The sequence below is a fragment of the Micromesistius poutassou genome, assembly GCF_964030765.1.
Source record: "Micromesistius poutassou genome assembly, chromosome: 2".
NCBI lineage: Eukaryota > Metazoa > Chordata > Actinopteri > Gadiformes > Gadidae > Micromesistius > Micromesistius poutassou.
Window position 1 is genome coordinate 2,280,677 of NC_140272.1, and position 15,298 is coordinate 2,295,974.

General features: G+C 44.5%; 2 protein-coding genes across 4 annotated transcripts; both read left to right on the plus strand.

The window, feature by feature from the left end:
• The first annotated feature begins 216 nt into the window (after positions 1–216).
• Positions 217–1,254, plus strand: brk1 (BRICK1 subunit of SCAR/WAVE actin nucleating complex). Its single transcript, XM_084464278.1, has 3 exons — positions 217–352; positions 743–825; positions 918–1,254. Exons 1-3 carry the CDS (start codon positions 235–237, stop codon positions 942–944), a joined length of 228 nt encoding a protein of 75 aa, XP_084320404.1. The 5' UTR covers positions 217–234; the 3' UTR covers positions 945–1,254.
• Positions 1,255–2,042: 788 nt separating this feature from the next.
• Positions 2,043–12,959, plus strand: rbm5 (RNA binding motif protein 5). 3 transcript variants are annotated; one of them, XM_084464830.1, is made up of 25 exons: positions 2,043–2,205; positions 2,419–2,463; positions 3,183–3,375; positions 3,848–4,012; positions 4,181–4,250; positions 4,644–4,717; positions 5,356–5,439; positions 5,726–5,786; positions 6,295–6,360; positions 6,474–6,634; positions 6,813–6,910; positions 7,025–7,112; positions 7,214–7,282; positions 7,788–7,854; positions 8,085–8,167; positions 8,269–8,392; positions 8,984–9,075; positions 9,179–9,358; positions 9,719–9,859; positions 9,953–10,042; positions 10,188–10,370; positions 10,511–10,585; positions 11,447–11,553; positions 12,240–12,369; positions 12,500–12,959. In XM_084464830.1, exons 2-25 carry the CDS (start codon positions 2,447–2,449, stop codon positions 12,623–12,625), a joined length of 2,544 nt encoding a protein of 847 aa, XP_084320956.1. In that variant the 5' UTR covers positions 2,043–2,205; positions 2,419–2,446; the 3' UTR covers positions 12,626–12,959. The 3 variants fall into 3 exon arrangements, with proteins under 3 accessions (XP_084320956.1, XP_084320957.1, XP_084320958.1); XM_084464831.1 differs by having other exon boundaries at positions 9,956–10,042; XM_084464832.1 differs by having other exon boundaries at positions 3,189–3,375.
• The last annotated feature ends 2,339 nt before the right edge of the window (positions 12,960–15,298 follow it).

Below are 15,298 nucleotides of genomic sequence, written 5' to 3' on the forward strand. Positions count from 1 at the left end.
CAATGGCCAGTAGTATTTACTGCTTCGGTGTGTTCCTTTTTAATATGGAGCATTTAAGGAAAGAAAGATACATCGGTTGGTCGCTTGCTTCTGTTTTCGTTTGATATCGAATATACCTTATTTTTTTAAAAGGTTTGCTCGTAACGTATATAATGTGTAGGCAGCAGGGCGGCTCGGTGGCGCCCCCGTCGGCGCGTCGAGTCATTACCTCCAGTCACTCCGAACCAAAGCAATATGGCGGGCCAGGAAGATCCAGTCCAACGAGAGATCCACCAAGATTGGGCCAATCGAGAATACATAGAAGTCATCACAAGCAGTATAAAGAAAATTGCTGACTTCCTGAATTCCTTTGGTAAGGAGAAACATATCCAACGCACTTGTAATCGTATTCAGAATAGGAGATATTAACCCGTGTAGTTGTAGCAACACCCCGTACAGCTAACGTAGCTAACCTTAACTGAGCTAGCGTAAGATGAATGTGATGTTTACGGCCACTCCCAATACTAAATATTGTCATTTTTTATTTGCTACTCGTAATAAGTGTTACTACGATTTATGACTTCGGGGACACGGTTTAAAGGGAATACTGGGATGTTATCATTGTAATATATTGTGACGCCTGTCTCGGTGTTATTGAGTATGGTTCCCTTCAGTGTTCGGGTAAACTTGCTGTCACTGGACACAGCCGCACGGAGGTTCCGTAGACCTCCATAACCCCTAATGTGTTGCAATGTTGTTACAGACATGTCGTGTCGGTCCCGGCTGGCCACACTCAACGAGAAGCTGACTGCGTTGGAAAGGCGGATTGAGTACATTGAAGCGAGAGTACGTAAACGGATGGTTCATGTCGTTTTAATGTCGGTGCAAAGCAAGTCATAATAATAATAAGACTAACGTGCTTGTTTCTCCCCACACAGGTCACAAAAGGAGAGACTTTAACCTAGAATCTTCGCGGGATGTGGAAATCCGAGCATCACCGACCCCCTTCACCACCAGTCAACATTTTTCATTCGATGTCTTGGAAAGTCATGTTCAATTTGGGACCATGTGAATATGTTTAATTGTCCAGTTTTTATATGATACATGAGTATGGTGTGTATGTCTGAGCGTTTTTTGTCCCCTCTCAGTGTTGTTGCAAATCCTTCTGTTTTTCCTTTGTTTATCTACAATATTAAGCATCTTTGTTTAATTAATACAAAGTAATTCATTAATACAAGGGTAATAAATGGATAACCCCTCCTGTGCCATGCTTTACTAGTTGTGTGTTCAGTCTTATGGCCTTGTAGAGTATATTGTTGGTAATTTAAAAACTCGTTTTAATGCTGTAATAAAGGGAACATAATGACTTAACTGTTGTGTTTCTCTTAACTCTGTTTTTCTTATTATATAAATCATGACAATATATATGAAATATGACTTTAAAAATAGACGCTGTGAGTGACTATGCTGTGAGTCTTTAGTGTGGTGTTTTTGGGTTAACAAACGTGAAACAGTAAAGCACTATTGGACTAAAAGTGGTACCGTAGGCCACTATCTGGGCATTTTGTGAAGTTGGGCTCAGGCCTTTGTCTTTATTCTCTGTTTTGTGTACATCGGCTCCATGTTTATTTTATAAATCTAGGTGTATTGTCAATGTACCGTTCAACATTGGTCAGAGACCTCCACCCCACTTCAACGCAATGGACTTGTTTGATGGGTTTTATTTATTAAAAATTATTAAACACCGCTCTTTTTGAGTTACTCAAATAGAGCCGTCGTTACTAAAAACTAATGTCTAATGTAGCATCGAAAGTAGAGGCATCGAGGTAGACCAAAATTTTATTTCAGCATGTGAAAAGTGCAAATGTTTCATTTTGATACAGACGGGAGGGGGAAAACAGTAGATTCCCAGATTCCATTAGAAATCAAACTCCCAACCATGGACGCATGGATCTTGTCCCAAAGCCTCCCCCAACCAGAGAAGCCTCAACCTCTTCACGATCGATCTAAATTACCCAGCATGCACATCGGCTTGCCCTGATGCATGTTGGGATAAAGAAAGGGGACGCATCGCTGTGTTCGGGGGTTTGATTCAGCGAGTCCTTGAATTGCCAATGATTTAGGCCTAGATGGTGACTGCACTCAAGCTAGTAATCGAATCTGAAAAGCTGCGTACCACCCATTCATAACACAATCTGAGCAGTGCGACACGTTCTCCATAAATACGTGAGTTTGGTACATTTTATAACCGTATGAGCTACGAGGTCGTGTTGCGAGGGTGAACGGACTTGTTTTCAACATGTTTCGATATAACGCCTAGTTCTTGTTGATCAGATCGGTAATGGGTTGGCATCGTTCATACGCTGTTTATTAAATACGGAACCTACTATTTAGTGATACTCGTGTTGTCTCCGTGGACACTTTTGTTCTTGTTTTAAGGTCGTGTTATTGGTGAATCTGTTGAGACATGGGGGGCGACAAGCGGTGAGTAAAAAAACAAACATCATACCTGACCAGTGACCACCTTATTAGACAGCTTTCGAGTCTGAATATATTTCTGGCTGACTTGTGTTGCTGCTTTAACAATAAACAAATAGTACTATAGTAATAGTAAAGGACTGGATTGGTTATAATCTAGGGCATAGAGCATGTCAAATAATGCATTATTCCACGACTATAACTCATCCGTAAATCATGTTAAATACAATATATTTTCTGTATAACGTTAGAACCAATCAAGGATTAGAGACATAAGTTACCAAACATAGGAATCAATAACATACCATCACGTAAATGTCATGCCTGATGATGCTCTAAACCTCAAGAAACACAATGTTTATTATTTGTAAAAAGACGTAGCTTTGCTATTACCACGGGCATGAACTTTGTTTATTTGCAAGTGTCACCCGTCAGGTGGTTTCCAGTAGAGATCCATTCCATGTAAGCCGACTCCAGATCCCTCACCCCTAGAGAAAGTGGAATGCGAGTTTGTCTACTATCTGAGTTGTTAATCTAAAATCTGGTTTGTGAGGCCGTCGTTTCTTAAATTACCATAGTACGGAAGTTTAAGAATAGTAGGCTTTTTAAGGGTCATCGGATTCTAGTATCAATAGATGAGGACAAATACTTACTACACTTTTTTTGATGGATAGTATTTTAATAAGTGTACAATTCTTTGTGCATCTCATGGATTTTCTGGATAGGATTAGTCGCACTGAGCGAAGCGGCAGATACGGCTCAGATCAGTCACGTGGCGACCCGGAGTGGCGGGAGAGACGAGGACGTGATCAGGACCGAGAACCAGACCGAGACCACGACATGCGGCGCTGGGGTGAAGACAGACGAGGTGACCGCTACGACGGAGACCGGCGAGGAAACCGAGACCAGAGTCCAGAGGTAGAAGCCCATTCCAGGCATTGGTTTTTTCTCTGCACTGCAGAAAAAAACCCTGGAAATCCAGAGTTCTCGCGAGAGCACAATTTGAAGTTGCTCAGCGAGTCACTCTCGGAACGAGCAATATACCCACTCCCCAATTCCCCTGGCCCAGAACATTAACCAATCACATCGTGTATCTGATATAGGTGCCTTTTTTGCCCTTTTTGGCTTTTTTACCGACCAGATATGGCAAGAGTCTTATCTATTGGTTAGCTCTGCTGGTCTGGATACGTCACCCCCTGTATTCTTCTGATTGGTCGTAGTGTTATCCAATTGCGTGCAGTGATATTTTCAAATGCATGATTGCGCCCCTCGAGTTGGGCCGTTTTCATTACTCGTTGCCGGACCCTACAGCTTTCTAGATGTGGGTCTGGATTTCCAGACTACCCATACTTAGCAGTTGCCCTCCTCACCTTCTTTTCTCTCTGCACAGATCTACCAAAGAGAGCGAAAAAGGCGGAACAGCGACCGATCCGAAGACGGCTATCACTCTGACGGAGACTACTCAGAGCAGGATTTCCGTAGAGAAGCCGGAGATGATAGGAAGAGCAAGACCATCATGCTGTGGGGGCTGCCTCATAACATCACTGAGGATGAAGTTAGTATTGCTTTTGTCCGCCATGGAGGAACCAACCTTTTTATTTTGGGCTCGGGAGTTGGGACCATGCAAATGTGTATTGGAAGTTCATTTTGGAATTTGAATAAGGTGCAGTATGTTGAATGCTGTAAACTAACAATTCTAACGGGATTCTGTGTTTGTTTCCAGATTCGCGGTGCAATAGAACCCCTGGAGGGCCCTCAGCCAGTAGACATCAGGCTGGTGAAGAAAAAGACAGGTGAGGGACAAGTGTACCATGGACCCAGTGTTCCACCCCCAGGTCTCTGACCATAGGACCCATCTGCTTCTGTGTAGTCCTGTTTTGCAATAGCAGTGTAGAAGAATGGTTTTGGATTATTTCTACAAGGAACGGAAAAAAACAAAATGGCCTCCGTATTATTCCAATGTGTTGTGGATGTAGAGGGTAAGTAGGAATCGGCAGGAGTATTCCTATTTGGGGAAATGTCAAGTGGCAGCACCACACTTTGTGGTATAAGAAGTGACGTTCACCGAGATGTCTTGCTATGGTCAAACTGGTAGGGAATGTTTGCCCAAACAACAAGAGTTTGAAACATATGCCCTTGGACTCTGACTAACACGCCTCCCGTCTATATTTGAATGCTGTCTCTAGGTATAAGCCGAGGTTTCGCCTTCGTGGACTTTTATCACTTGCAAGATGCTACCCGATGGATGGAGACCAATCAGGTTGCTTTACAATCGCCAAGCCTAGAATCTACCTTGGGGATATGAAAAGTTATCTAAACAGCAACCAGAATGCATTGAATAAGCACTGTGAAAAATGCAAATACAGTATAAAAAAGTATGCTGAATAATCTCCATACACAAGCACTCATGTTGCTTCTCCCAGAACGCTAAAGATGATATTGTCATCCCACAAGGACTATATATTATCACTGAAACCCCCCCGGAGAACGCAACAAGAGAACAGTGGCATTGCAGAGTTGAATGTAGACTTCCACTTCAACATTTTTCTTTAACCGAGATCTAGAATTTGTTTTTATTTATGACTTTCATTTTCTCTGTTCTATTGTTTGGTGCGGGATGCCCACCTCTGGTTTTACAGAAGGCAGTCAAACAATTCCATCAGGATGACATTTGTTCCAGCTCAGTCTGGGCATTCGGGTCCCAAACACCTTTTTTTTTTTTTTTTAACCAGCCCTCTATGCACCATTCACACATACACACCCATATGGCTGCCTTTAACTCACATCTGAGAGTGGAGGGCTTCCCTCTTCTCCCTTCCATCACTACTTGCTCTGTAGAGAACAGGACCCACCGTGAAAACAGGACTGATTTTGTTTCATTCCCTCCCATTCTTGCAGAAATGTCTGACAATCCAAGGCAAATATGTGGACATGCAGTACAGCAACCCTCGGAACAAGTTTGAAGACTGGCTTTGTAACACTGTAAGTCGCTGCTCTGGCTCGATTTCATAGCCACTTTGCCCCGTCTGTGATTGTACAGAAGCTCCCCTTCGATTTCTAAGCCTCTTTCTAGAGCTATGTGATGTCCTTTAGTCTTATCTTATGGTAAACTAATTTGAGGGGTGGTAATGGGTAGATAAGCCGACGGTGTCTTATCACAGGTAAGTACGGTATGCTGCATCAAATTGGATGAGTGTTTTCTTAAGGCAGCACTATTCAGGGCCTTAGCTGTATAATCAATAAAAATGATGTAAACGGTTACTTTCAGTGTGGCCTGTACAATTTCCGGAGGAGGCTGAAGTGCTTCAGGTGTGGAGCAACCAAAGCCGGTAAGTAGTTTGTCAACCAAGAGGCCGCTAGCTGCAGCCTTCTGGAAATCCTCAGACACGGTGCTGGGCTGCAGCACACGGCAAAACCAATAGATGCCCATGTGCTAGACCTACCTGCATTGTTCAGTGGGGAATGGTTAGCGTGACAGCTACTCATCGAGTAGCTTCACTCGATAAGTGCAGATTAAACTGTGAGTACAGATGTAGGTCTTCCAGAGTTAGGCAAGGAGCTGGGCATCTTGTTCCAGCATGCATACAGGTAGTGTGAGATCAGCAGGGAATTGGAAACCCTGAAACCGTAGGCCGGGAGTGGAACAGTCTGACCACTAGACGGTACTGCCGTGTTAGTGGGACGTTAGGAGGTTCCATTGTTTCCCCCGGTTGCCTTAGGGCAAGGTATTTGAGATGGACAGATGAACAAGATGTAGGCCAATGCATTGGGAAATAAAACCACAACTCTGGAACCGACGCTAATGTCCCCATGTCAATTATGTCATTCTCTTAACAGAGGGTGATGGCGGCGGCCCCTCCGGAGTCACTGAGCCCCACCCCACGCCAGACTTTTACGGGGACAGTAAGTTAATCCTTGACCTCAACCACTCAAGAACAAGGCAGCTCTGCTCCTGCAGTTACACGGTATCGTTATTAATGTGCTATGTCTCCCCTTTTTTTTTCACCTCTGTGCAGCCATCATCCTCAGAAATATAGCCCCTCTGACCACGGTTGAGGCCATCCTGACAATGTTGGCGCCCTACGCCAATCTCCTGCCCAACAACATCCGCCTTATCAAAGACAAGCTGACGGGCCAGAACAGAGGCTTTGCCTTCGTGCAGCTCTCCTCTCCGTTGGTAAACTGTCAATATTTATAACCGATTCATTCACTTTAATAAGATTCACACCGAGGGATTATTGCTAATCAATGTACCCTTTGTTTATAATGTAATTGATTTGCCCAATTGCCACTAGAGTGTGAATGAAATAACAAAATCCCACTAGTCTTTTAATCCGCATACTTGTCTTTCCCAGGAGGCTTCTCAGCTGCTGACTATCCTGCAGGGTCTGCAGCCTCCGTTGAAGCTGGATGGGAAGACGATAGGCGTGGACTACGCCAAGAGTGCCAGGAAGTACGTCCCCTTTGAGCCTGCTGTGGGATTTTCTAGTGTAGGAAGCCCCGGCCCCATCACTCAATGAGGAAATCACCAACCAGCTTGTCTTAACAAAACAACTTGTGCCATCAGGGACCTCTTGCTTTCCGACGGGAATCGTGTCAGTGCCTTCTCCATGGCCAGCACGGCCATCGCCGCGGCCCAGTGGTCCTCTACTCAGGTAGGTCCACAGTTCACGGTTCCCTCAGAACAAACCGGATGTGCTCCCATGTGGATATCAAACGGAGAACCAAAGCAAACGGAGCCTTGTTCTGTCTCTAGGCACAGCAGGGCTCGGACGCCATGTCGGAGTACAGCTATCTGCAGGAGGGCTACGCGCCATTGTCTCAGGTCAGTCCAGACTCTGTGTCTGCACATCGCCAGTAGGGCTGAACGATTTGGGGGAGATAATCGAATTGCGATATATTTCGACCAATATTGCGATGTAGTGTGCGATTTTTATTTCTAAAGTTTGTTATGTTCTGTATTAATCACTAAACAAGTATTAAATCAATCTATAGTAGGGACCGACACAACATTGGAAGCAGTCAACATATAAACTGCTTTCCTTTAGGCCAGGCCTTTGTGTTGAGATGAATTGATCCATGAATTGATATTATAACATCTTTTTTAACTATTGAATTGTAAAAGAAAAATAAATACGAATCTTACTGATCTCCAGCCAGTAACCGGAACAAATCACATGGCGATGTTTGTTTGAATTTGATTAATTGTTCAGCCCTAACTGCCAGCGCTGGGAGGCTTTGTCTCTCATGTCAACAGCCACGGGCTCAGAAAGGTGTTGACGCATGTAATGCATGATTGGTAACCACTGTGTGTAACTGCTTGATGACAGGACTACCAGGCGTACTACCAACCAGCCGGCGGGGCGGAATCCTCCCAGGCCAATGGAATACTTGGAGGTAAGCTTGGATGGAAATAGGAAGTGGAAATGGGTTTGTTTGTTTATTGATTGAAGTTTACAAATTCATGGGTTTCCTTTGCTAAATTGGAAAAAAAAAAAAAAAGAATAAGAATTTATATTTTAAAAAGCTAATAAAATGTTCATGCAAACTCTTAATCGAACGATGTTGACTGTGATCCAATATGGTGGTTAGTTGTAGTATAAAATGATATATTTCCTTCCTTCTAGCGGCACCTGTGGCAGCCGGTGTGATAATTTCCCAGACCGCGCAGGTGTACCAACCACAAATCATCAGCCAGCCGGCGGTCATGGTAAGACCTAACCCCTGGTCCTCGCACTGCACACTGCAGTTTCCACGATTGCAATGTAATGGTTGTTTTTTAAGGCCTCCCCTAACCAATGCAACTTGTAGGCCTCTCACGTTGGCCACCTGCTGGAAGCAGCCCACCATCATGCGCTGCCGTCAGCTGCTACAACCGTCTGCGGAGCAGCTGCCACCACCACGCTACAAGCCTCGGGACAGAATCCTAACGCCGGTATGAGCACGCTATACCCCATGCCAAACAATCCCTCCTGGCTACAGTGTTGTTGAATTCATTATACCATGTATTAGGGCTGCTCGATTATGGAAAAAATCATAATCACGATTATTTTGGTCAATATTGAAATCTCGATTATTCAAACTATTATTTTTGAGTTTGAAAACATGATGCATTTATTCATAATTTCGCTCCAAAAAAAACACTTTGTAAATGAGAACTTCGAAATTTCCCCTTAAAAATATACACAGAATGGTCAAATAAAAAATAAAGTCCAGATATGAATCCAGCTGTTCTGCAATTTCTATAAAAAATTATTATTATTATTATTTTTTTTATCATTTCAACTTTTAACGATAACGATTATATTAGTTTGGTGATCATTTCACTCTGAAATCGAAATCGCGATCAAAATTAGATTAATCGACCAGCCCTACTATGTATGCATTCATTTAGTTCACCTTAAAAAAACATTTCTAACCGTTCCTAAACTCTGGTGCAGGATTGACCATGTAGAACACGTCATTAGGAGGTTAGCCTGAGTGATCCGATCATATACACATGTTAAATGTGTTTTGCTTTCGACAGCTGCCCCGGACATATCCACCTATCAGTACGACGAATCCTCTGGCTACTACTACGACCCACAGACCGGCCTGTTCTACGATCCAAACTCTCAAGTATGCACCGCCCACAACATATCGCCTTTACACATGTGTTGGCTGAAACTCCCTCCGAATGGGCTCTGATGTCGCAGTGTGTCTCCCCCTTTTCCCCCTGTAGTATCACTACAACGCCCAGACCCAGCAGTACCTGTACTGGGACAGCGAAAAGCAGACGTACGTCCCCGCTGCGGCCGACGCAAGCACAGGCGACGGCATGGCCGGCCCCAGCAACGCAGCCGGCACCAGTAAAGAGGGGAAGGACAAGAAGGAGAAGCCCAAAAGCAAGACCGCACAGCAGGTTGGATGTTGCGCGTATTGGCGATACTTTGGTTACGATCACTGGATTACATGTCTATTGCAAAGGGTCAGTTCCGCGGCGACGCAACGCAATGACCGCGCAGACGCTTCAACGCAGTCGGGAACCTCGTCAGGTTCCGCGTCGGGTGTTAGTGAGCGGACCAATCACAGCCCTTGCTGCTGCGTCAAGGTTAACATTTTTGGGAGGCGCCCTTGTGGTGGACGCAAGGACATAATGGGTCCGATAACCCCCTTGCTTTAGGTAGTTGTGGAACCATAACTAAGCCTTAAGGGAGTGGCATTGTGCAGTATGGATACGGTATCTCAGGGTTGTACTAAAGCTCGGCCGTGCCTCTCCCAGATTGCCAAGGACATGGAGCGCTGGGCCAAGAGTCTAAACAGGCAGAAGGAGAACTTCAAGGGCAGCTTTCAGCCCGTCAGCCACGAGGAGCGGAGAGAGGCGGCGGCCGCCGACGCCGGCTTCAGCCTGTTTGAGAAGAAGGTACCATGATGGACCCCGCCTGCTGCGCTCAGAAGATCTCTGGTGGTGCTTTTGTGTTGCGGTTCTAAACGGCCTTGTGGGGTTTGTCCTCAGCAGATGGGAGGTTTCGAGACCGTCGTGCCAGAGCCACCGAAAGGAGTGGAGGAAGAGCTACCGTCCTCCAGCTCTGTAAACGCCAGCAAGGTGAGACCGGCCGCCGTGCATGGAGCCCCGTCGACGTCGTCCTTCCTCCATAACAACAGATACCGGTTTGGACGCACGCCGGTCCAGCGGCTCGGGCAGTCGCTAATGGATGTGTTGTGTTCCCCTGGTGTTGTTCACCCAACAGTGCGGCCTGGTGGCGGCCTACAGCGGGGACAGTGACCCCGAGGAGGCTGCCGGCGGGGAGCAGGACTGCGGGGGGGAAGATGGTCTGACGGACTGGAAGAAGATGGCCTGCCTGCTGTGCAGGAGACAGTTCCCCAATAAGGACGGCCTGGTCCGCCACCAGCAGCTCTCTGACCTGCACAAGGTAAGGTTACCGCTTACACTGAACAGCACGATCATGAACAGGCGACGATCATAAATCACCCTTTATAATGGTTCCGGCCGGTTAAAAGCATTGTTTAACCGATGCAGTCTTTTTGTCTTTCCTTGTTTCTTTGTTTACAGCAAAACTTGGAAGTTCTCCGCAGATCCAAATTAACAGAGGCCGAGCTGGAGGAGTTGGAGAGGAAGGAGACAGAGGTATGTTACTGGTTATACTATGGCTGGACCCAAATATTCTAATAATGAGTAATTCATTTCATTTATTTTCTTGTGAATTTAATCCATAATAGCAGTTGTTTGTTCTCTCTGCGTGGTGAATAGCACTAGTGCTGCTGTGCAGCATCATGAATAGTTTGGACAATGTTCACACCAGCTATTTTTGGATGTTGGGAGTCTGACCAGCTGATCTACCTTCTCAGGGTGGGCTACCTAAGCCCCTCACTTTCACACGCTTTCATCTTAAATCTTAAATCCCGCCCATTATTTTGAGCTGAGTCTGAACCTATCAGAAGCTTATGTATTTCATATTAAAAGGCACGTGAAGCTCTAGGCTCAACAAATGTATGTAGAAGCCTGATCTACTAGCCTTCTTACATTTGACATGACGAGCTAGGATATGAAACGGCTGCTAGTAAGTAGAAAATGAAACGACGCCTTATTCAGGCCTACAAAGTTATTTTGGCTACTGTGACCTATACCACGGTTGTGGAAACTTTTAGGCTACAAAGTAGTTTGTGACGCGGCACTTAATTCAGACAAATAAGTCAGTTCAAATGTTAAAGAATTTGTCAAAGCATGGGCATGGTCAGTTTTGCCTGTAATCATGGTAGCAGTGTGGCGAGGGAGCCCTGTCCAGTCTGTTGATTCAAGTGACTGACAGCACAGCCTCAGCGGGGGGCTCCGTTTGTCCGAACACCGGGCTCGGTGTCATTCGGAAGATGGGCACTGTGAATGCATATGTTTCCGTGGTTCATTTCTTTTGAGCCACAGCCAGGCTCGTACCCTGATAGCGGCTCCTGTGTCCAACTCTAAAGGCTGTTCCCTCCTCTTGTTGAACAGTTGAAATACAGAGACCGGGCGGCTGAACGGCGAGAGAAGTACGGCATCCCTGAACCTCCAGCTCCGAAGAAGAAGAAATTTGCTGCGCAGCCGCCACCAGTCGTCATGTAAGTTTAAACATGGATCATGCATTTCCTTTTTATTCTGAACCCCTTGCCCAATCTTATGCAGATAATACTTGTGTTTGCCTTGTGTAACCTATACCACTGAATACATTTTATAAGGCAACTAAAATACCCGTAACTGAACCGTTTTATGTTCAGTTACGGGTAAAAGTTGAATTGTCCTGATCAGTCAAGTCGCTGATGGCAGGTGAGCTGCGAAGTGCCTGTTGGATTATCTTGAGGCCTGAGGGGGCCACACTGGTTTGGCCTCTGCCATTGTGGAAGGGTTTGGCCACAGTCAAGTGAAGGATGACGTTGAGCCGGGACACTAGTGTGCGACTTGTGAAAGAAGATGTTCTCTCATACAGGATTGATGTTTTTAAATGGATCTCTCAGCAGTCAGCTTGGTCGAGAATCTGAAGGCATCGATGGTCACGTGTTTGGCAAAGCGTGGTTTCCAGAGACCTGTAACATCAGCACTCGGTTGTCTGTAGAACTGACTCAAGGGTGTGACTCTTGCAAGAGAAAATGTTGCACTGTAGTCCCAGGGTTCAATGTGTGTTTTGTGAGGCTTATGTTATGCTTTAATCAAAGCCACTTTAGCATTCCATCTGCAGGCCCTTTTTTTATGTCTGATGTAATCGAGATGACGTGTAACCTAAGTCTCCCTTCATCCCATTTCCTTGCAGTAACTACGAGCAGCCCACTAAGGACGGCCTCAACAGTGACAACATCGGCAACAAGATGCTGCAGGCCATGGGCTGGACAGAGGGAAAAGGGCTCGGTCGAAACCAGCAGGGCATCACCGCACCCATTCAGGTACCACTCAATATCAGTGTTTTCGTTGGTTGGTAACCATTATCGTATGTTCGGCAAATGTGTGCATGAATTGAGAAAATCCAAATTCCAGCCGTGGAGTCAATTTGTTCATCGTTTGGTCATTTTCCAGGCTCAGTTGAGAACGAAGGGAGCCGGCCTCGGAACCAAAGGCAGCAACTACAACCTCACAGCCTCCGACACGTACAAAGACGCAGTCCGCAAAGCCATGTTCGCCCGCTTCACTGAAATCGAGTGAGGGAGTGCGGCCCGCAGTCCACCACAGTACTGAGCTGCTGTCCGGATGAAGCTGGGAACCGGCTGTGGTGTCAATACGTTCTCCCTCCCTCTGCTATTGGACAACTGAATCATTGCTAGAAGCAAACTGATGACCCTTTCCAATACAAGTCGACCTATGAAGAAGTGTGTTGAGGACTGTAATTAATTTGTATATATGCAGAGTGTTTTACTGTTTAATGTTTTTTTTTTTTTTCTGGTCCTTGTGTCTCAGCATGTTAACATTAATTGTACAGGTTTTTTTTAATGAAAATATTGTCTCATGTTGTACATGAAATAAATGACATTAGGCAGTCTGTGGTCTTTGTCTGGATTTTATAATTATATGGTATTAAGTTTTTCTCAAATTCCAAACTATTTAATGATTTAATTTCACAGCAGCATCCAGTCTGAAATTGGCACTGATGCTCATTCTTTTGAGCATCAAAGCAATCTTTAATCCTTTCATTTTTATCCAATTAGAGACAGGAGACAGTTACATAGCATTAGATTAACTAGTATGAATCTTGACAAGAGTGCCTTGTTGATGACCCTAATCCAGCGGTACCGTCTCCGTACCAGGTCAGTATATAAAGATATACTGAACTTTGATTCATGAAAAGAGAATGGGGTAGTTCTTACAAAATCTTTTTAAAGTATCTTAATGAGGCACATTCTTGCGAAATTATCCTCTCCTCTTGCTGGGCTCCTGCGGGTTGCCAGGGTTCACCTGCCATCCCTGGGCACATGTTGACCCTGCCTTGTGCAATCGGCTCTCCATTTTGTGTCAACCTGTCCATGCCTCTCCCCCTCTGTGACCAGGCTCGTTTGCTGTCTGTATAAGGGCCACCATTGGTTTACGAGGGGAGGGTGTGTCAAACTAGAACGCTTGGTGCTGCAATGTTGTACCTGTTTTATATTTGTCGATAAACAGGTGGCTGGGTCAATGTGTGTTGCGCAATAGGAGAAATACTGAATGCCGTGTCAAGATTTTCTTCCATATTTTCATCTTACATTTCGATCATCACTGTGAACTATTCTGTCGGATCTAAACAGTGATCCAATCACATGTTTCATTCAAGTGTATTGCTTTTGCCACTGCCTGCTGTTACCAAAGTAGCCGAATAATATGACCCCCACTAATAGGCCTGATTTTTTTTTTTTAACCACGATCACCAATAAATGTTTAACGTTTTATTCTAGATATTTTCAGTTGTATTTGGGTGGGGTCGGTTGAAGTGAGGACGCTTCTCGAGTATAAGCAGCTTTTGTGTTGTTCATATCTTTAGCAGCAATATTGTAGTTATCTGTACCGGCCAAACATGTGGATTCTGTTGAATCTACACTTTCAGCATTTCACTGTGTTTACAATGCAAACTGTCCCTGCCAACATGCACTGACAGTAGCCCTCTGTGTGTGTGTGTGTGTGTGTGTGTGTGTGTGTGTGTGTGTGTGTGTGTGTGTGTGTGTGTGTGTGTGTGTGTGTGTGTGTGTGTGTGTGGAGAGAGAGACACACATTATGTGACATTTTAGTTATGTAATAGTAATTATGTATGTAATAGTCGATGGCCCACTTTTCGTTGTGCATGCAAGTGTATAATGACCGGGTTTATTGTTATCAATAATAATAATAAAGTTGTGCTGTATCTAATAGCTGGTTATGAATAAGTCATGAATAGTAAGTTGCCACCATTCTTAACTACTTTTTTTCTAACTAATATTTTCTGATTTGTTTATCTTACTGTAGTAGAGTGTTTTATATATGTATTCTACTCTCTTTCTTCTATAATCTTGAGCTTGGCCATTTCATTTGTAACATTTTCCCAGGGATGATTAAAGAAATTAGAAGCAGAAGATGTTATATATTAAGATATATTGTAATAAGTGAGAGCTAAGAGTAAGCATCTCGAGACCGTGATCAAGAGCTATACAAATACATTTGTCTTGACGTGACTAGTGAAAGGTGGGTGGCATGGCATTCCCCTAACATCAATTTGGGGAATTTTGGCCTAATTTGGATGTAGATGTTTATGGTTTTAACCGCAAACATCTACAGAGATCATTCCAATTATTATTTTAAACACTGACTTCTTTTGTCTTAGCATTATGTTTCTGTTTATTGTCTTTATGTCATGGGAGCGTAGGGGGATCAGCAGCAGGTGTGATCAAATAAACATCAGTCCACTCAACAAAGAGTAAAGCTATTATATTTGGCACTGAATATGAATATCAAATTTTAGGTGTAAAAAGCTTTTGTAAAAGCCCCCTTACAGTAAGAAAACCACTCCATACTTGATAAGATCTTCAACAGCCAACATGTACTTTTCAGGTTTGTATGGAATTTTGACTGTTCTTTTTTATATAAGAAAAAGTGCATTGTTCTGGCATTCTTCAAACCGGATGGAGACCAGCCTTTGTGCTTGCATCAAAGAGAGAGTGACTGTTTGGAGAAGCCTTTTGCTGATAAACTTGACAGGAAGGTTTGGGGGACAAATGTGTTTGCTTTGCTATGTACCCTTTATAGTGAATTGTCAGAGAGAGCATTGCTCTCTGGGATTTGGAGATCAAGGTCTTTGTGTGTTTATGCTTGAGAGGATCCGAAAGAGCAACGCCAGCACCCTGTGAACGGAGAAGTGGTGGTTAGTTACCAGTAAGC

Excerpts from the sequence above, each read along its gene's own strand:
- brk1 (XM_084464278.1), top strand. The coding sequence starts at position 235 with ATGGCGGGCCAGGAAGATCCAGTCCAACGAGAGATCCACCAAGATTGG. Across the intron at positions 353-742 it reads TGACTTCCTGAATTCCTTTG|ACATGTCGTGTCGGTCCCGG; the intron begins GTAAGGAGAAAC and ends ATGTTGTTACAG. Across the intron at positions 826-917 it reads TTGAGTACATTGAAGCGAGA|GTCACAAAAGGAGAGACTTT; the intron begins GTACGTAAACGG and ends CTCCCCACACAG.
- rbm5 (XM_084464830.1), top strand. Across the intron at positions 7,283-7,787 it reads GCTACGCGCCATTGTCTCAG|GACTACCAGGCGTACTACCA; the intron begins GTCAGTCCAGAC and ends GCTTGATGACAG. Across the intron at positions 9,359-9,718 it reads AAAGCAAGACCGCACAGCAG|ATTGCCAAGGACATGGAGCG; the intron begins GTTGGATGTTGC and ends TGCCTCTCCCAG.